At 34.2% G+C, this 22,564-nt stretch overlaps 1 protein-coding gene across 2 annotated transcripts in view; it reads right to left on the bottom strand.

Annotated features, from left to right (window-relative positions):
• Positions 1-22,564, bottom strand: part of LOC145680609 (cubilin-like) — a 1,259,764-nt gene that overhangs the window by 460,458 nt on the left and 776,742 nt on the right. The window contains exons 8-9 of one of the 2 annotated variants that reach the window (XM_081751290.1): positions 19,292-19,420; positions 10,644-10,789 (exon numbers count right to left, since the gene is read on the bottom strand). In XM_081751290.1, the coding sequence (XP_081607416.1) occupies positions 10,644-10,789; positions 19,292-19,420 (275 nt within the window). The remainder of the gene's footprint in view (positions 1-10,643; positions 10,790-19,291; positions 19,421-22,564) is intronic. The other variant, XM_081751291.1, reaches the window with a different exon arrangement.

The raw sequence follows: 22,564 nt of genomic DNA, 5'->3' as shown, positions 1-22,564 counted from the left end.
TGGTTTGTGTCCCATCAACTGCACGACACCGTGTTGGTCGAAGTGCGTAGGCGGAGGAACATCGTGGGTGGGGACGCAATGAATGGGGCAATGTTTTGTTCTCTGACGAGTCTCGATTCAGTGTAGAGCCTGATAATTGACGTGTTTTCATCTGGAGAGAGTGTGGAACACGACACAATCCCATGTTTGTGCGAGAAAGATCCTAGTATCATGGTGGTGGACTGATGGTGTAGGCAGGAATGAGCAATGGTGGGCGTACTGAGCTCCACATCATCCGAAATGGCTCTTTGACTGCTCTCAGATATAGGGATAAGATCATGAAAACTCTTGTTCTCCCTTATGCTGGTGCCATTGGTGATTTGTTCCTTTTTATGGATGACAATACTCGTCCTCACAGAGCTCGCTTAGTGGATGAGATGCTGGATGCTGAGGGTATCGCTCGGATGAAGTGGTCAGCATGCTCTCCGGATCTCGTTCCAGTTGAGCATGTCTGGGATATGCTTGGCAGACGAATTGCCGATAGGCCAGTAAATCCAACAACCACTCCAGAGCTGGAAGTAGTTCTTCTGGATGAGTGGCACAACATCCCCCAAGAACTCATCGATAATCTGATTGAATCCATGCCACTCAGGTGCGAGGGTCTGTTGGCTATTCGAAGTGATCATATGACATATTAAGGAACAATCAGTGTTGTTGCCTTGCCTGTTTGTGAGTAGTTCGAGAGGTGCACACATAACCGTCTTGTGTCATGAGCCATGTGAACAAGGTTTTCCGTGCCCCAACACCAGTAGGTGCCCCATTTTTCTAGTGTATCTTAAAGCTTTCCTTCTTGTATGATATATGTGAGTCAAACACAAGCTTATTCATACACTATCTTAAGGTCTTGTGTGATATTTCAGCTGAATCCCTAATTTTTTTGAGCATATATATAGTGGCGGATCCAGGATATGATCAAGGGAGGGGCTAAACCATAGTTTGCAGTTTTATCCAGTGTAAAGCAGGATTGAAGCCCATTTTATGCAGTGTATACTTGAGTGTGAAGGGGGGGTATAGCCCCCTTGGATCCGCCTCTCTCTCTCTCTCTCTCTCTCTCTCTCTCTCTATATATATATATATATATATATATATATATATATATATATACTCGCTGAGATGAACAGAATATGCCGTTTAAATTCACAAATTCAGCCCCATTAATACTCTAAGGAGGATGGTGGCATGTAAAGATAATTGAAAATTATCGATATCAATATCGAATTCATAGTTTTGGGGCTCCACAGGTTCATTGGTGACAGTTTCGGTGCCCTTTGTGTCCAAATGAAAGGTATTCTCCCAGTGCGAAGAACGGATATTCTGCTAGTCTGTAATAATAACTAACGGAAGTTTCACTTAATATATTTCCCGCTGCTCAAATTTATTCACTTCTGCGGTGTATGTGTAAAGTAGAATTAAAACCTGTTGCTTTAAGTATTTTTCCGTTAGCGAAATACTGTACATTGTATATACAGTAGGACGTCGATAATCCTAACGTCAAAAATCCGAACGCGGTCCCTAGAAGCTTTTTACATTTTGTCTTAACGCTAGCGATAAACAAACAATAGCGTGTCCATCGACATTATGTGAAGTCAGTGTTTTTACAGAAGTTCATTTATATGTAATTGTTTGTCATGTATTTTTATTTTTATTTTTTTCTTAGGCCTATAAGTTTTAAGTGTGACTTGCAAGAACAGTGTTATTTAGAGTACAAACAAGTTCTTCAGAAACATTAAATGTAAGTAGCCTTACGTACGGTATTGTAATTACTGTATGTACTGAATAACCACTGTATCGATAGAAGAACATACCGTACAGTATATGTAAGCCTAAATGGCATTTTCTTGGTCATTTTCGAAAATCCGAACAATTTGAAAATCCGAATACCTGTGGTCCCAATTAGTTAGGATTTTCGACTTCCCACGGTATACTAACTAACATCAGGCCAACAAATAGTTTTTAAACTACATTTTCCTGTTTTTGCCAATATTTCCGTAACAAATGATTTTTTCCTAATGGTTTCAAATTTTCCGGAATTTTACATAGAGCAATGAAGATATCTCTATGAAATATATGTTTGATTTAACATATTACCTAAAATGATTCTGTGATTAACAAAAATGATAATTCTGATAATACCCAAATTTTCCGTTTTTTCCCCAGCTCGGCAAAACAGTAAAAAAACTTTTTTTACTCAAAATTTCCGTTTTTTTCACAGGCCTTCACAACACTAGTCTGAACACACAGTGCACCGAACACTCCTAACGATGGCGAATGTTAACACCATGTCATCGACAACTATAACTGAAATGAACACGTGACCATCGCCACTAGACCTTGGCACAATGTCAGAGCGTTGCATTGCCTGATGAATCCCGATATCTTCTTCATCATGACGATGTGAGGGTGCGAATCCATCGTGTTCAAAGGGAACAGCTCCTTGACATCTTTACTGCGGGACGGAGACAAACTGGCTGCGGCTTAATTATTATCTGGGGAACATTCAGGTGAGCATCCATATGTCTAGTGGAGGTTGAGCAAGGCACCATGACGGCCGAGGCGTCGCACGCTGCTTGCAGACTACGTACACCCCTTCATGACGGCCATGTTTCCCATCGGTAGCGGCATTTTTCGACAAGATAATGCACCAGGTCACAACGCCAGGAGTGTGATGCTGTGGTTCGAGGAACGTAGGAGCGAGTTTCAAGTGAATTGTTGGCCCCCAAACTCTCCGGATCTGATCCCAATCGATCACATCTTGGTTGTGATTGAACGTGACGTGAGGGTGCATCACCCCCTCCCCGGAATTTACGAGAATTAGATGACCTGTGTGTGCATATGTGGTGCCAACTCTCTCCAGCGACCCACCGAGGAACATTGCGACCATACCAAGACGTGTTGCCGTTGTTATTCGTGTCAAAGGGTGGACATACTAACAATTAGGTAGGTAGTCATAACGGTCTGGCTGATGTGTGTGTATATTTTAACTCGTATATTTTGTCTCGACTCGAATTCGAGTCGAGTCGAGACAGAGACTGTCGAGTCGGGACACGAGTCGAGACATCAACATATTTTCGAGTCGAGACACGAGTCGAGACAACATTTTCTCGAGACGAGTCGAGACAGGCTTAAATCTTGACTCGACTCGACTCGAACGCATCCCTACCCACGAATAGGACAATCGCACCAAACTCCCTCACTTAGTATACACTGAGCCACTACTATTTGTTATGTTATATCTGTGTTTGCTGCGTAAAAGGTGCTAAGTCCAAAATGTTCTAAATGTTTGAACTTAAAAAGCTTTTTATAATACTTTGTGGGCAACAATTTACGCGGATATTTAAAACACTTAACACTTTGCCAGCAGTGTAAAATGCTTAATAAACTTTATATATATAGACTTTACACAAGCAGAAATTTTCAATCAAAATCTTGTCAATTGACTACGATTTATGAGTTGTGGGCTTAACACCTTTTACATGTTATTTTTCGTATTATTTTTCCATTATATTAATAATGTTTTCTCATATGCTTCCCAACTAGACCGTTCTATTTCCAGCTAATATTTCCTACACAAGCGATGTGTTCCGCTTGTCTTATATCATCGAGAGTATCGGAATACTTCATATAACGCGATTTTGACAATACTGATTTTGCTATTAAGCAGTTTCAATTATTACAGATTTTACGAATTGACAATAAGTTTACCAAAGTTATTTTTTTTAAAACAACCAAATAAAAAAAAGAACATAGCACTAATGCATGTATCAAAAATGAAAGAAATTTTTTCAGTTTAACAGCCCGCGTATGTGAACTCTATTATGAGAGAGACGGATGATTAAGGCAAGTGAAGGATGATGGGAGAATCGGTGGAATGGGAATGTGAGAGGTAACGGGAGTACTCCTTGAAAACCTACGGACACGATATTGTCCACCAGAACTTACTTGATCGGGAATCGAGCCAGGGACCCCTCGCGCTAATAGTAAGCGCTCTACCATTAAGTAACCATGCCTCTCGCATACATGTATAGATGCAAATACTGTATATACCAAATAATGTCAAATAATATCCATCCTATACTCAAACACGTTTCGACAAAGCTAAGTACGAACATCAGAAATTTATATAGCTAATTTAATTACTAGGGCAAACCAAAACCATAGAAAGCCTGACAGCAATTTACACATACAGTATGGTTGTTACCTTGAACATGGTTGTGGTTGTCTAAGGGTCCAGAAGAAACTAATTTTAAAAGCATAGTAAAGGATAATTTTAGAAAATAAAGCATAAAGCAAAATTTAAAATATATAGCACAATTCTTGGAAAATTCTATTAGAACGATTATTAGAAAATTCTGTTTAACTGCAAGTTTAACATATTGTATTAATGTTTTTTAAAACCAATATTTACATTGCAAAATCATTGAGAACATAACAATGCAACAATGAAAAGCTTATTTTTATTTCTGTAAACTTTCCGGTGTAATCCTTTGAATTGCAGAAAAGAAAAAGGAAAAGAAGAAAAAGCTTTCCGCCAACAATGAATAAACAATAGTTTTCTTCTAAGTGTAACTGTGCAGTTATGTATGATGATTCGAAATGTACAAAAAGTACAAAAAACTCCACAGTAAATTGTTATGAACTTGAACTTGAACTTGAGCACTTTCTGTACTTTTGGTGGCATCTTTTATTTTTCCTATCTGAATATATGCACCTCTAAGGCTTACACAAGTGATTAAAAAACTGACTCGTGTAAAGCATATCTCTTTACAGTGCATTAAGTAAAAAGTCCATTAAATATGAAAGAAACTGGTTGTATAAAATATTTATAAACAGATCAAGATATTTAGAATATTCCATGTACAGTAAATATTATACATTATACACGATTAATGTAAAACAATGATTGAAATTAACAATAAAACATAATAAAGCATAATTTGGAAGAAAATAAAGCATAATTAAACAAAAACTCAGCATAATGTGGGTTGCTTTATTAATTACTGTTCCTAAATTTATTGATGTAATGAATATCTTTTTTTTTTTTTTTTTTTTTTTTTTTTTTTTTACTATTGCCAGATAATTGTGTATGTATGTCACGGCATCACTGTCTCATTTGAATTACTACACCTACAGACCTCTTGAGTTCTGTTAGGTTTCATTTCACGCCCCCAACCCCACCCTCCGTTCAAACGAGTAAATTAGTTTGCATGTTATTCTAATACAACAGGAAGTTGTAGGCGTTCTGCTTCCGTTTGCAGCGTTAAATTCATATTCTTCGTCTACCATTGTGAAACGAAACTTATATGTTTCAGAACTGTAGCGTATGATGAGAATAGCCCCTATTCACTTAAGAGCAATCCGCTTATAATAATTTTTATGTCTAGCTTCGTACATTTATCCATGAATGAAATCTGAGATTTAATTATTATACACAGTAAAAAACGGTTGTGTTAATTCAACTCAATTTTAACACAGGGCAAAGGTTCCAGCGTGACTACCACTATGCGGTGTTAATTCAACACAGACCCCGTGATATTGACGTTTAACACAGGGGATGTGTTACGTTTTTAACACACAACTCGTGTTAAGCGACGTTAAATTCGGATCTGTGTTAGTATTTTTGTTGCAGATTCGACACCAGGTCAGTAGCGTGGGGTAAAGTGTGTTAATTATTTTATGTTGATATTATATTATGTCAAGTATCAATAAAACACAATCCATGTGTTATTTCAACATCATTTTCTTATTTCAATACACAATCTGTGTCATAATTCAAGGCCAAAGCCGCGTAAATAACACCATCTTGTGTTAATTCAACACTCCCTGTGTTAAAATTCAAGATTAACATCGTTTTTGGTGTAAGTACGACTCCACTTCTGTGTTACTACGACACCTATTTCGGTGTTGAAATAACTTCGTGTGTGATGTTGATGTAACAATTTTTCTGTGTTGGATAAGATTGTGATGTGCATGCTTACGAACATTCTAATTTTAAAATAGGAAGAGTAAACTACAGAACTCTTCATTTAGAAAATCTTCATAATTTTTTTTTTTGGGGGGGGGCGTCCTCCCCAACATTTATTGTGAAGTACGGGTGCAAATTACAACCTTCAACAACATTTTGTCCAAGAATGATAGGAAACTCTTACCTATATCCTTATAATATGTTTACCTCTTAATCGTGTTTCTACTTGTGTTCCGGCATTTTTGAAACACAGTCCCCGGTGTTGACTGGTGAGCTCTAGAACAGTGTAGAAGTGATACAGTAATACGGTGTTGTTTCTCGCTGTTGACATATTTCTTCAAAAACATGATGTAAAACCACTGAGAACACATGGCGCGGCTTGCATGCTAAAATTTTCCGAATACCTGGATTTGTTTTTCTTTCTACTGTGTTTGTAGCTTCAGTACATAAGCCTTTATAATTACAAGATGCCCAACATTTTTGGCAATCACGCAGAAAACAACACCGAAGATTCTACACTTGTGTTAATTTAACACACAGTGTCATTCCAACTACCGGCATTTGAGACACAACTCCAAATGGAGAGTGAGTTGTTCTAACCACCTGTTTGTGTTGTGTTTTAACAGATTCATGTTAACACATAGGCATGTCGTTGAAAAAAAAACAGTGTATGTTTAGTATGTTTTACTACTTGTCAAGCATGTAGATTTGAATTAAAAATGGTAACATAATATGAATTCTACTTGTCAAATAAAATAAATAGAAAACCAAAATTGTGCGTAGTTCAGTGTCAGCATGTTTGACAAGTGCTCCGAATGTAATGAAATGTAATTTTTAATCTAACCTCCCACAGTTATACCCTTTACACTAAGGAAGACGGATTATCGAATAATTGGTGGAATGAAAATATTTGAGGAAATGATGAACCGCTACAAAACCATCTGATACGATGATGTTTACGATAAGCTTACTTGCCTGGAGTGAAACAAGCGACCACTCCCACCAGAGCAGGGCGGATCCAAAACGGACTTCTGGGGGGCGGTGGGTTGTAATACTGCTACTTAGAACTACTTTTAAGAGCTCCAAACTCTAGGAAGGGTTTATTTATATATAAAATAAGAGAGTTTTCGCTTCTAGAGGGGCCATCACTCCTATCCCTCCCCCATGGATCCGCCCCTGCACCAGAGGTGAGCCATTTATCACTCATCTATTTGATCAGAAAATATAGTTTATGTTTATTTGTATATAAGCTTACTTTTATAATGTAACATAGGCATTGCTTGTTAAATATTCCAATAATCGATTTCTTTTGAAAAAATGAATTAAGAACAATATAAAAATAATATTATATCATCTTGTGTTATGGTACAGAGTTCCTTTCATCTGGATAGCTGATATTTCCATATTTCGCTATGGAAGATCTGGGTTCGATTCTTGATAGGATACATGTATTTAGAAGCTCATGATAAGCTACAAGTTCAAATATCATAAAGTATTTTTACTCAGACGAGTCGTGAAGCTTGAAATAACAAAATGCCATTCTTCTTCACTATTATATAAAAGAATAAAAGTGTCTCACTATTATATAAAGGTATAAAAGTGTCTCAGTATTTTATAAAAGAAGAAAAGTGCCTCAATATTATATAAAAGAATAAAAGTGTCTCAGTATTATATAAAAGAATAAAAGTGTCTCAGTACTATATAAAAGAATAAAAGCGTCTCAGTATTATAAGAATAAAAGTGTCTCAGTATTATATAAAAGAATAAAAGTGTTTCAGTATTATGTAAAATATGAGTCTTTCAGTATTATATAAAAGAATAAAAGTCTCTCAGTATTATATAAAATAATAAAAGTGTCTCAGTACTATACCAAAGAATAAAAGCGTCTCAGTATTATAAGAATAAAAGTGTTTCAGTATTATATAAAAGAATAAAAGTGTCTCAGTATTATATTAAATAATAAAAGTGTCTCAGTATTATGTAAAATATAAAAGTCTTTCAGTATTATATAAAAGAATGAAAGTCTCTCAGTATTATGTAAAATAATAAAAGTGTCTCAGTATTCTATAAAAGAATAAAAGCGTCTCACTGTTATATAAAAGAATAAAAGTGTCTCACCTATCAATGGACAGGTCAAACTATTACAACTACAGACGTGAGACTTGAAACAAATACTCATGAGAACAAGGAATTGAAATTCAATTTTTTAAATATATATACCATAAGGAGGCGATAAAAGGGGAGATCAGATTTTCTGCTAAGAATAGAGTATCTCATATTCCTTGAAGTAAGAAAATAACTTCGGCATATAATCCTTACTAAAACTAACCGAACACGTGCTTCAGTGTTTCTGAAAATTTCTCCCCTAAAGAGGATAGATGGTAATTGGTATAACATTTAATTCTTTCCGTTACTTTTTCGGAAAGGGCCCTGTGTGAAGATTTTCTTAACTCAGAGTGTAAAATTCAGTACACAAACTCTTAATTACAATTAAGGAAATGCATATGTTTGAACTTTTATTTATTTTTTATTTTATTTTATTTTATTTTATTTTATTTTATTTTATTTATTTATTTTTTTTAAAGTTCCGCTCCTCAAAGACAAAAAGAACGGCAATTTGCTTAATATCAAAATTTTTGATTCTTTGTTGTGAGAATTTGCTTAAGCTGGAAGTGCGATATTTTATACCTACAAGGTCTTCACTAGAAATGAGCGAAGCGTTTCCGAGAATTCCGCTCCTAAATGAGGAAAGAAGGAAATTTCTACAATATTAAAGTTTCCGGTTTTGTATTCTTATTTTTTTCTGTAGAAGAAAGGCAGAGTACTAATTATAGATATAATCCTAGATTAAAGAAAGAAATAAAATAAACATAACCTATATTATTCTCACGTGTTTCGAGTGAAATTATTTTTTCCCTGTAAAATAAAGTGTACTTTTTCGTGTGTGATATAATCTTACAGCAATTTAGATTGCTATAACAGTATTAGGCTTGAGAGTAAAATATATAAAATTAATGTGTTTCTAGTTGCTATAAGCATTATGCTAATTATTTTAATCATTTATAACTTAATAATTACATGTTACTTGAAGTAAAATATTAAATTATTTAATTAGTACGTATTGAGAACATAATACACTGGTAGAAACTACTGATTGAAAGTAGATTATTTGTCAGTTTATTTCTTTCCTAACATTATTACGAGTATTGTTTGTACTAATAACATAGTGTTTATTAAAATTCAAGTGTTTTCCGTCCAGAAAAGTGGTTCGACCAATTAGACAGCGTGTCTTCAATTAAGTAATTGTGCCAAACAAATCGATCCTCGAGGGTGAGTTTCTGCCTTTGCTGATCTCACAAGTTTTCCTTTAGATATAGGGAAAATAACATTTCTTTCAAATACCCACTACAGGAAAATTCCACGAATCTGAATCAAATATTAAGAAAATTATCTTATATTTAAATATAAGAAAATAAAACAAATTTGTTTTAACTATTACAATGAGGTTGAATGATATTTTTTAATTATAAGAAAAATATACACTTATAATATTTAAATAATTATAATAAACAAAGCAAATTGTGTTTAAAGAAATGTGATTTCAAACTATGAAAATTAAACAAACTTAGTATAAACATAAGAAAATTCAATAAATTCCTTTTAAATGTAAAAATATGAAATAAATTGCTATCAGATATATGCAAATTAATATATTTTATTGAGTGTAAGACGATACAAACAAATTTATTTTAAAAATGAGAACAAAATTAAATTTTTTATTAAATATAAGATAATGGAAACAAATATATTTCAAAGATAAGAATATTAAACAAATTTCTTTCATATAAAAGAAAATTAAAAAATATGTAAAAGTAAGAAAATTAATTAAAATCATTTCTTTTAAATAAACATTAGAAAATTAAACAAATTTGTTTTAAATATCTGAAAACTAAATAAGTATCTCATAAATATACGAATATTAAGAAAATGAAATTAAATGAAGTCTTTAAGTTTTACGTCCCACAATTATGCCTAAAGAAGACTAAAGGAGATGATGATTATGACAAATGAATGAAATGGTGGAATGAAGAAAGAGGGAGGAAACGGAAGAACCCTAGAAAATCCCCACACACGGTGTTTGTCCACCACAAATTTCGCTTCACGAGCTGGAACTGAACCAAGGGCCCCCCATGCATCAAAGGTGAAAGCTCTACCACTGAGTTACCTTGGTCCCGATTAAGAAAATGTTCCCAATATTTTTTTTATAACAAATTAATAAGTTTCTTTTATCATCAAACAAATGACGAAATATTTAACACGTCAAGTGACAAGATTTGCTTGACTTAAATATTGACGTAGTCATTTGAAGATTACTTTCATTTTTGAATAAGTGTTGTCTTTTTGGTACAAAGTATTGCACTTCCTCACCTTGTTGACGAGAAAAACTCAAATTACTAATATATTTAAGTTCAACATTATTATTATTAACTCTACAAAAGGTTGCAATTGAAACAAAGACTAATTTTCACCAATTTACTAATCAAAGTAGTAGAAGAAAATAAGTAGAAAGTGGGAAGAATGGTCAAAGGAAGAAAGTAAGAAGGAAGGAAAGAATGAAAGAAAGAAAGATAACTGATCTTACTTGACTTACTCAAGACGCCAGCTTCCGTTGTTTTCGGCTGCAGGCGGGTGGAGGTTTCCGTGAGTAAGGGCTCCCCAGGAACATCTGTAAATTCCAAGTAGGCCACGAAACCGTTGTAATCGTAAGGATGCACTTGCGGCCCAGAACTGTAAATAGTTAAAATAATTAACATTAAATATAAGAAATTAAAACAAAATAGTTCTTATTTCTAAGATTACAGTATAGTCTTAGAAGAATACTAAACAGTCTGTGAGTATGAATTCTTGCTTTAATTTTTCACAGAGTATTTCAAACACTTATAGGTATCTGAATATTTAACATGCACTTCTTTAAAATCCGACAAATATAAGTATAATCGTGTTCGAATATGTTATACATTTAATCTGTACTGATTCATCACAGAGAACAAAATTTACTCAAATAAGGAAACAAGGTATAAAAGATTAATATTCAAGTTTATAATTTTGTCCTCAAGAAAAAATATAGTATTTACAATTTATTAAACTACGGAAAACATACTATGTACGAAGATATCTTTTTTCAAAGTCACAAACAATCATCCTATTCTACTGTAATGAGATGGTTAATTAAGATTTTGAAAAATCCAGGATAATTTGATTTAATTTATACTCGATATCGGACAGTTATGAAACTTTATTTTCCAATTTCAATTAGAAACCAACTACATTTGTAAGAATTTGAGTTGGTTTTGAATTTAATTTACCTTTCAGCAGTGAGGCTATATGAGACGGGATCTACTGATTAACGTGGAATCCGAACCACATGAGCTCTCGCCGAGAGTCAAACCTGGGTCTACCACGCCAAGGACGCGTACACTAACCTCTTAACTTCATTTGTAAGAAGTTTGAAGAAAACATGATATGTAAACTAAGCTAATTGTAATTCGGAATATATTTAAATATTTAAATTACATTACTTTTTTGGTAAAACGTTATATTAATTTTTCACTCTGTTTAATTATTCAGATGAATAAAACTATAATTATTGTTGGAAACACATTAATTTGCATAACTTATACAGACAGACATATCAATTTAATGAAAACACCTAAAAAAAAGAAAGACCCATATACCAGATTAATATGGCGTTGGACCAACTTTTGCCATCAGAATAGGTCTGATGCAACGTTAAATAGAGTCATAGAAATCGTGAATAGTAACAAATGAAACATTACTTCATTCCGTGTGAAGTGAATCGCTCAGTACTGTGAGATATCATGGAGATGGATATCTATGCTGGATTAGAGTCTCCAGAAAGAGTCCATAGATGATCAATTATTTTCATATCCGGAGATTGATCAGGCCACAGGAGGTGTTCGAATTCATCATAATATTCCTCAAACCACGCCACAACAGTCTCAGCTGTATGAACTGGTGAGTTATCATCCTTGAACATGGCGATCTTTTCCCGGAAATAAGATCTAGACCCTGGAAACACATGGTTTTCTAAAATGGCGACATAATCAAGGGAAGTGATGGGATCGGTAAGCATTAGCAGAGGACCCTTGCACACCACAATGGTAGGGACACACATCATCACAGAGCCGCCGCCATGTTTCACGGTTCGACGTGACAATGCAGATCAGACCTTGTTAGGATGTACGTTATCCTACACTGTCTGAGATTAAAATTAGGCGAATGACGACGATATTACGTTCCCAGTCATGAGAGGTCATGTTCTCCACACCATTTGCGCTGTGCTAAAGCGTGATAGTTACGTATCAGTGTTTTTTTTCTTGTAATACGACCCCACATGTTCATCACATGTAACTAGCAGCGGACACAGGTTGTCGACACAGGCTGTGGAATGTGCTGCTTCAGTTCTTTCGTCATTTGCATTGCAGTCGCACGAAGGTTATGGATGATAATCTGCTTGGCGGCACCTGCTACTGAGTGTTATCTTCCTACCAATGTTCCTCTTGGGCGATGTGATTTTACCGTGGTTTTAGTAAGCTGTCATGATCTTGGAACATCGTCATTCACGACACATTCAAGATACTTACCACCTTGCACCATTTAACCGTCATATTTTCACCATTTAACCGAACTCGAACAATGTTGCCCTTTTGCAAATCATAGAGATCGCCTAATTTATAGTAACACCGTCTTCTCAGTTCACTACACATTGTCATTTTACTATTTCTCACGTAGTACAGAGAGTTTGGCCTAAAACATCACCACCAACAGCCCGGCAGTGCGTTCATTTTTCCATTACATCAGATGTGTTTCCATTACATTTCCTACACGTATGTTTCCATTACAGTTTCTATTACAAGACAGTGTATAGATATTGCACACCCGGTGGAAGATTGTTATAAGTAAAAATTACACACTTGTAGGAATATGACTTTTAAAGTTTGTTATTGTACCAAAATTGCACCCTGGAATACAGGCATTTATGCCATCTAGAGGTTAATTTGTTTAGTTACATTTCTGAGAAAATACCACCAGGTAGAGGTAGTATTCTTTTCTTTATTTTCTTTTGAGCGATGATAACTGAAACTTTCCAATTTTTTGAGTTGTAATACTCTTCCACCAGATGTGCAATATACAGTCTTGTAAGTTATAAAGTAATTGACAGAAAAATACAAAATTTGGTACCAGAAAAATGTCTAGAGGGGAAATAGTTTGACATATTCAGCAATACCACCAGATTAGCAGTGTAGCCAACCAAATATAAAATTGTAGTTTTTCAAATGATACTATGTCTGGTTATTACACATTTCAAATTTACATGTAAAACGAAAACTTACAATATCATATTTAATATTCATTGTTGCCAACTAAGAATACTACAGTATCACAAACATTTAAGTTCTAAGTTCTGGAAGCTTCTACAACAGTAATAAAGCAACTAAAATTGACGGGCTGATGCATAGTCATAGCAACTTATTGTAGGATACTATGACCATGATATGATGCATTTCGAATAAACAGGAATAAAGTTACAAGAAACTGAAAATTAAACCTTTTTTAAAAATAAAAGATTTATTTCAAAAAAAGTGTTTAGATGAGTATATTTAAGGAGTTATATGGTTTCCAAGAGCCTAAACAATCATAACGTCATATACTTCAATTTGTTATCTCAAACCATTTCGTAGATAGGATAAACATCGGTAAACTTTGCAACACTGCTAAAAATTACGCATTTGTGAGAATTTTTTTAAATCATGATTGTTGCTTTCCTTTGGTTCTACGTAGAAAAGTATAGCGATGGTATTTGGTAGTTGTAATTACAAGAAGTTCTTGTAATTAGATAGTTTTAATCAATTTGAAGCTTATTGCCCTCATACCAGAATGACAGCATCTGTGTAACGAACGCAAACACTCGCTTGGTTGTCACTGTCCTGTCAGTTAGGTTGATCCAATGATCGTTCTATTTAAGCTTTCTTCGGTGAACCGTGAAGAATTTAGAACGACGTGTCTGCTCTAAAAACCCTCTGCTTCCCACCAGGATGCGTATTACTGGAAGGAGCGCAGACGTGTCACGAGGACGACGCGAAAGCATCAATTCTGCGAGTGACCACCAAGTCTATCGTAGCCCCACCATATGGTCACGCTTGAAGTCGCTTAATTTCACGATAGACTTTTGCTGGGTCATGCTGCCATTGTCACACACTCTGATAGTCCGTTAGTCCTATATTACACTCAGTGGATGGGATTAGGGGGCACGGTAAACTCTGTGCCACATTGGGTCCCTTCTTTCGATCCCTAGGCAAGTAAGTTTTTGGTGGACAACATCTTGTTCTTGTGTTTTCTCTAGGTACTCAAATTTCCTCCCACGTTTTCATTCCAACATTCTTCTATCATCATTCACTTGGATTAATACTCCGTCTTTCTAAGCTTAAAGAACATAATGATGGGACATTAAACTGGAAGATTTAATACCACTCTCAATGGTCGAATTAGTATCAGTAATTATGTAGACATTACTCATGTCTTAATGGATTCGGTGATATAAAAATGTTGTTTCCCAATAATTTATGTAGGCTTTTAAAATAACAATATGCCAATACACACATTCAGACCTACTCAGGATAATTTGAAGAGTATCGAATTGAACTACTTTATCTCGTCTGAACCACTCAATTAACGTTATTGAACCTCTATATTCCGTTCCAGAGCGGCGAATCCGACGCCTATTTCTTCCCCTGTCGACACAACTGCATGTTGCACAGCATGACGATTTTTTAAAGAAACGGTTAATGAATGATATACCTCGATCATGCTCTAGATTAAAAATGATCCAACAACGTAGTAATCATGTATAGTATCCAACAAAAGTTTACGATCAGACCGGATTAAATTAAGAAACTACTGTGGAGTTTCGAAAGCTTCGTATTAACCACGTGTTGCTCGTTGGATTGACAACAATGAGTACTACACTTATATTGAGTGATTTAATATGAACACACAAGAGCGCAAAATATTCAAAAAATATTGCAAACTTTTCAAAATATTGCTACTTTTGACCTTTTAAACGTTAACATACCAACAAGCTAGAAAGAACTACAGTATTTACTACTTCTTATCTTTTCAAATTTATTTATTTATTTATTTATTTATTTATTGCTAACACAACAGGCTATAACCCAACTACACTGTTGAGAATTACATATTCCTAACGGCATTTCTAAATTTCTTGGGTGACATATCACCAGGGCCGTGCCGTGGAAAATCAGCGCCTGGGGCGAGAGTATACGACGGCGCCCCCATACATATATTCCAAGCAATTTTTCCTATCTTTTTTCCTTTTTTCTCCCAAAGTTTTTAACCCCGGTCGTGGTTTTGACAATGACATAGTCAAATTCATCATCACAGCTATCTGTTACACTGAGATTGTATTTTCCAAAACTGCCACAAGAACTCCACCCCCCTAGACTTCCCTAATTTACCAACATTTCGATCTTGATGCGCCACAGTATATCTATTATCAAATACTTCCGCATCATAATGCGTTCCATTTATCCGTCTTTGTTATTGTAATAATGTCATAATCATGCGACACAACACTGTAGAAAAAAATATTGGCTTTATTACGCAAACTATTTGCATTTTGGTATGTAACCGCATTGTCCCCTATGTGCATATTTTTCAAATAAAACTAATATACTGTCTCATCAACCAGCTCTTTTTTAACATTGTACATCATCTATTCCAAAATGCCTTTTTAGATCAAAAGATCCAATATATTTCAGGCAGAAATTTTCTTGTAGGCCTTATATCTGGAGAACTACATATAGTGCAGCCAAACCAAAACTACCACTTAACTCAGTATGATGTCCTTATTCTGCAAAAAAATGCGAAATCTCAATTTAGGGGAAATTCAAAATTTTTCTGGCTCCTGATCCAAAAAATCCAATATATAATATTCAATCAAATATTTTCTTGTACGCCTTCATAATACTCATATGCTTGTAGCGCAGTAAAATATAAGCCTAGGAGGATTGTGAGTAGAAGGCCTCAAAACTACCAACTAACTCAGTATGGTTTGCTTATTCCGTAAAAAAAATATGAAATCTCGATTAGGGTCCATTCAAAAATTTTGTGGCCCCTGATCCAAAAAATCCAATATATTTCATTCAACCAAACGTTTTCTTATATCTGGAGAACTGCATATAGTGTATTCAAACCAAAACTACCACTTAACTCAGTATGATGTGCTTATTCCGTAAAATATACGGAAACTCGATTTAGCGGCCGCTCAAAAATTGTGTGGCTCCTGACCCAACATCTAATTATTGGCCAAGATCGCAATCTTTTGATCCATATTTTGGATCATTCCTAAAATTCTTGTTTATGAATATATTTCTGAAAATATTTTATATGCGCACTTCTCTCATTACAACAATGTCATTCAATATCGTGGAAAATGTCTGTGTGTTCAAATTTAGGTTTCCTTCTTTCAGGACAAATATTATATGACTCAGAACAATCGTAATGAGTTCAAAGATGCTCTTACACTGGAGACCGAACCCGAGATCACGTGCTACAAAGATGCGAGTGCTAACCACTGGACCAATCGGAAGGTGAATTAAATGTATAGATCGTACAAAGCCTCTCAATTGGTTTGGTATCGTGAAGATCAACACAGCTAAATATTAGCATAGGTTATTAACAAAATTATAGTTATACTCAATATTATCTCAGTGTACAATGAACTCATTAATGAAGCAAAAATGGAAAATAATTTGGAATCAAGTCAAATAGACTCTATCAGGCAATATGGGAAAACCTCTGAGAATAAACGTCAAATCTGACGGTATGGTTTAATTCCGGAACCTTCAAGCAGGTATAGCACAAATGCATATTATACATGGTTGATATATATATATATATATATATATATATATATATATATATATATATATATATATATATATATATATATAGGGCGTTAATGAACTATACCGACAAACTTTAAGAGCTGATTCCTCCCATTAAATAAAAGAAAAAGTTCAAATGGACTTGTGGGAAAAAGTGCATAGTTTCAGAGATAGGGCTGTCCAAAATCGCAAAAAAGCCTAATTTCAAGACGCCCTATTTTGAATTTGTTAAACTGTGGATGGTGGTCCTTATCAGCGTAAAGGAAGTCATGCAATCGCAATTCAAAAATGCACATTTAGTTAATGTTCAATGGGTGTGCAGAGTATTACCTGCAGGTTGAAATTACCAAACACGCCATCAAGCGAATTTTGAGAAATGCTCTGATTTTATGATTAGTCCAAAGTAGGCAAACGATAAGTCTCGATAACAGTGAACACGGAATCCTTTGGCGCGATGTCGGAAGTGTTAAGGATTGTAAGCAGCACGGTCTCTCGTACTTGGGAAAACGCATGATGCGATGTTTTCTTTCGCGCTTATAAGTGAAGAAAACGTGAAATATACTGTGACAAAATACATCGCATAACACGTTATTCTGAACACACACACACACACACACACAACAAAAACATGGAGCTGCCGGTTCCTAACACTTCCAACTTCCCTCCGAGGCACTGGATGCCCATTGTTGTCAAGACTTACCTCCTGCCTACTTTGGATCCTCCTTGAAATCAGGGTATATCTGAAAACTATATTGAGAGCATATCTGAGAATTACATCCAGTAGGGAATACCCAGTACACCTATTGAAAATTGATGAAATATGCACTTTTGGATTGTGTATGCGGGGCTTCCTTTACACTGATAAGGACCACCATCCACTATTTCTGAAATTCAAAATAAGGTCTGTTGAAATTTCACTTTTTCGCGATTTTGGACAGCCCTAGCTCTGAAACTATGCACTTTTTGCCACAGGTCCATATGAACTTTTTCTCTTATTTTGATGTGAGGATTCGCCTCTTACAGTTTGTCGGTATAGTTCATTAACACCCTGTATATATATATATATATATATATATATATATATATATATATATATATATATATATATATATATATATATAACAAGGTATAGATCCTAAATTATTGACATTACTAAAATTGTTTACTGTATTTAAAATCGATACTTCAGTTAATACAATATAATTTCGAACATGAAAGTAAAACAGAAATTGAAAATGAAATCTTTGATTTTTACGTCCCACGACTCTGTCGGCTAGGCTAAAGGAGACGGAAAACAGAAATTGAATAACATGATTTGAAAACAATGGTAAAATTGACTAAGTTTTTTTTTTACTGTTTGTTTCTGAGCAACCAAGTTAACTACTTTTTCATTAAGATTATTAACGAAGTTTCCTTGTTTATTGAATTGCGATTAATTTTCATGTGTGTTACCACTAACCAGATTGAGAATATGTTTTCAGCACTTTACATTTTAAAAGTAAAAAGGGACAACTTTAAATTTGTATTATACCAGAATAGACAATGTCACATCCTAGAAAATAAATTAAAACGTGGAATAATGTTCATTATATTTTTCAATTTAAAAACAAATACAAGTTTTGAATAAATGACATAATGTGTTTGCTTGTTGAAGTTTAGCGGTCCGTTTTACCACAGAGACTATGCAGTATATGACGTAGCCCTATAATTGAAGGTAATTTTCGAATCATCATAATACGTTCGAAGCTTTTGTGCTTTCTCATCAGGAATTCTAGCACCAAACGTTCACGCACTAGACACTAGGTAAGCTGGGAGAACGACATTAATGTTTGTTTCAATTACGATTATATGCTATACGAAAGAACTATAGAAATCCTAAACTTACTAATCAAATGGAAAACGTATTGTATATAGCAGGCAAAGTAATTAGCTTAATGGAAACACGAGTTAATAAATTTTCTGGCCAATTATATATTTACAATAGTTTCACTTAATTAATTGAAATGGATCTTTCAACTTTAAAAATTAAATTAAAAAAAAAAATATTTTCAATGGGAATTTTATTTATATATATATATATAATGTGTGTGTGTCTGTATCAGAGAGCAAAATTAGAGAGAATTGCACAAAACGGTCAGTGGCATAGTTGCACATTGAACATATACAGATAGTGAAAGTTGCTGTAATAGAAAATTACTTATTCTGAAGTTTGAATATATATATATATATATATATATATATATATACATCATTGTATCATGAATTTATATCTTTGTTTCATATATGTATCATTGTATCTTACCTGAACTCGATTAACATACTAGGACCAGAGTATTCTACTTCAGTCTTTTTGTTCCCGCAGACGGTAGTTAGTAAAGGGCTTGAGCTGGTTGAACCCTTGTAGACTGCGATGTAGTCAGTATTGCAATGGCTGAAATTTAAATCAAAAATCACATTTTAAGAATACGGAGAATAACTATATATTTTTAAAAAATACACGTATATTTAATACAGTAGTTACTTCATTTATATTTTGTTAAATACATACTGTCCTTTTCTCTTATTCTTCATTTAATAAGAAACTGTATGTAAAATCAGGAAGACTGAAGAGGTACAGTAGTTCAGAGATACATTGTTCATGTCAGAGATAAATCATTCATATAATAGAGTTCTTCCGAAACTTAAGTTCTTAGGTAAACTACTTTGTTATACCCTAAAATGTGTTTTCGTTAAATTAAAGATATTTGTAAGAATTAACTTTTAAAGTTAACAACCAAACCAATCTTAATTATTATTATCAGTTCTATTCTCATTTGTTTTCACTTTCCCCCCCCCCCTTCGCGAAATACTGCGAAAATCAAATAATAGATCTCAAATATCACAGCATGATTGTTTAGTATTTAGAAACATGAAAATTCATTAATGATCCTGGTGTATTTCATCGTCAGATTTAGTATTTTCAAAGATCGAATTTCCAAGGAAAGTCCTAAACATCTCAGCATGAATATTTAGTATTTAAAAACGAAAAATCTAAGGATAATCCAAATATGCCTCAGCGTGATTAATTAGTATTTAAAAATACGAAAATCAAATAATAACCTTAATATATCTAAGCATGAATATTTAGTATTTAGAAATGTGAAAATCAAAGAATATAGCTAATGTATCTTAGCTAGAATGTATAATACTGAGAGATGAGAAAGTCTGAGAATAATCCTAAAATATCTCAGCGTAATTATTTTGTATTTAGAAATACAAAATTCAAATAATAACCTTAATATATCTAAGCATGGGTATTTAGTATCTAGAAATGCTAAATTCATAGAGTAGGCTTAATATATGATATCATGAGTATCTAGTATTAGAAACGTGAATTTACTATTTAGAAATTTAATGAATAATCTTATATCTTAGCGAGAATGTTTAGTTTTTAAAAAAGGCGAAATCAAAGAATAAATCCTATGAATCTCATCTTGATTATTTAATATGTAGAGGTGCGAGATGAGAAAGTCTGAGAATAATCCTAAAATATCTCAGCGTCATTGTTTAGTATTTAGAAATACGAAAATCAAATCATAACTTTAATATATCTAAACATGAGTATTTAGTATTTATAAATGCGAACATCAAAGAATACTTTTAAAATATCTCTGCGAAAGTATTTAGTATTTAGAAAATACTATGTAGTGAAAATATTCGTGTTGGCGATATCTTTCCCTACTGTGAAAAAACGAAAAGTTTCCTTAAATATTTGAAATGTTTATGTTTAAAACCACGACAGAAAATTGTCCGACATATGGTTGTGATAATACATCCTTTTAAAGAAAAGTGGGAGACCAATACTTTTTTTTTTTTTTTGTTTTGAAGCGTAGGACATACATAGAGATAATACTAAATAAAGAAACAAATAGGTGCTGAAAGTGTAATAAAATTGTTCAGTTTAAGCTTTTACAACAACTCTATTTATTTTTGTTGTATTTTATTATTTTTCCTTTCGAGGAACGACAGGAGAGAAGAAAATATGGTGACCGTTATAACAGTTGAAGTTTCCACGGATTTTTACGTTTCATTACCTCTACATGGCAAAAGAGTGTGGTGTTTGAGTCTCTCGTTTTGTCTGCTCGCACCTTCGTTTGTCTTGATCCCGATGTATGTATACACTCACCTACGAATCATATCGCTCAACGTACCTGAACCAAAGGGAGGCACGATGGCTAAGCAGTTGAGAGTTTATATTTTGTCAGAAGAGCCCCTGTTTTGATTTTAGGCCTTTTGAGTTTGCGGTGGAGAATATCTTGCCCGTGGAGTTCTTTGGGGTTCTTTTCTTCCCTCCCACATTATCATTCCACCAAGTCTTTCATAGTAATTGACTTTAGTTAATCACCCGTCTTGTTTAGTGAAAAAAAATGAAATGAAATCTTTGAGTGAAACGTCCCACAATTATTCCCTTTAGGCTAAGTGAGAAGATGATTAAAGTAAGTGACTGATAATGGAAGAATTGGTGGAATGAGAATATGGGAGTAAATAGTAGTACCCCGAGAAAACCCACGGACAGGATGTTGTCCACCACAAACTTACTTGACCGGGAATCGAACCATGGACCCCAAGCACCAGAAGTAAGCGCTCTACAACTGTGCTACTGTGCCTCCCTCCGTCTCCTTTAGTCTATAGAGCATAATCGTGGAGAGCAAAACTGGAAACTTCATTTGGTATAGATTTTCATCTGAACTAAATTTAAAATTTGAGGTCTTTTATGAGACTCCCAAGAGGATTTCGAATTTCGTTCCTATACACAAACATAGGGTTAGTTTACTAGAAATAAAGAACAACCGGCTTTAACGATTTCGTTTACATTTCATACATAAATGTTTCATTAAAACCCTAGATTAGATGTGTGGGTGACAGGTGTCCCCCAGTGGTTTTTATCTGAAACTTACAACACTGTGTGTTGGTTTTCTAAGTTGTGCCTTCCAGTAGCTGAACGTTAATTATTGATGTTTGTTGTGGTGGCAATAGTACACTTCTGTTTCGAATCTACAGTCTATAAGAAATAAATTCTCTCTGCAGCAGCGTGTTTGGGTGAAAAATGTCAACCGCGCGTCTATATACGTAACAAGTAAAATGTCAAAACGCTGGAATACAGAAACGAGAAAAGATAAGAATGTTGCACTGAGTAACGTGAGAAGAAAGAGGAGTCAGAGGCGTGTTCTGATGAAAGTGATTATGAAATATATCACATGAGTGCAAGTGGATACGAAACTAAATCTGGAAAAGATGGTGCATTGTAATATTTTTGATCTTTTATACATATTTGCAATTAATCCACTTTGCATCTTGAAATTCAACTCCAGTTCACCTCAATTGTCACGAAGGATTTTTTTGGGAGGATATCGCCGGGAAATAATTAAACCTCAGATACAACACTGATGCTGTATTCCCCAAATTCCAGTTGAAATTAGGAAGAGGATCGAACTCCGACTCTTACTTGGTGTCATGGAAGAGAGAATGGGCGATCTTGAGAAGCATTTACTCTCCAAAGGACGTTGCCATGGTTATAGAAGAGAGAGAAACAAAA

This window comes from Thermobia domestica, chromosome 3 (assembly GCF_964235325.1).
Source record: "Thermobia domestica chromosome 3, izTheDome1.hap1.1, whole genome shotgun sequence".
Classification (NCBI taxonomy): Eukaryota; Metazoa; Arthropoda; class Insecta; order Zygentoma; family Lepismatidae; genus Thermobia; species Thermobia domestica.
Note: the sequence above shows the minus strand (reverse complement) of the source record. Positions and strands in the feature narration are given on the sequence as shown.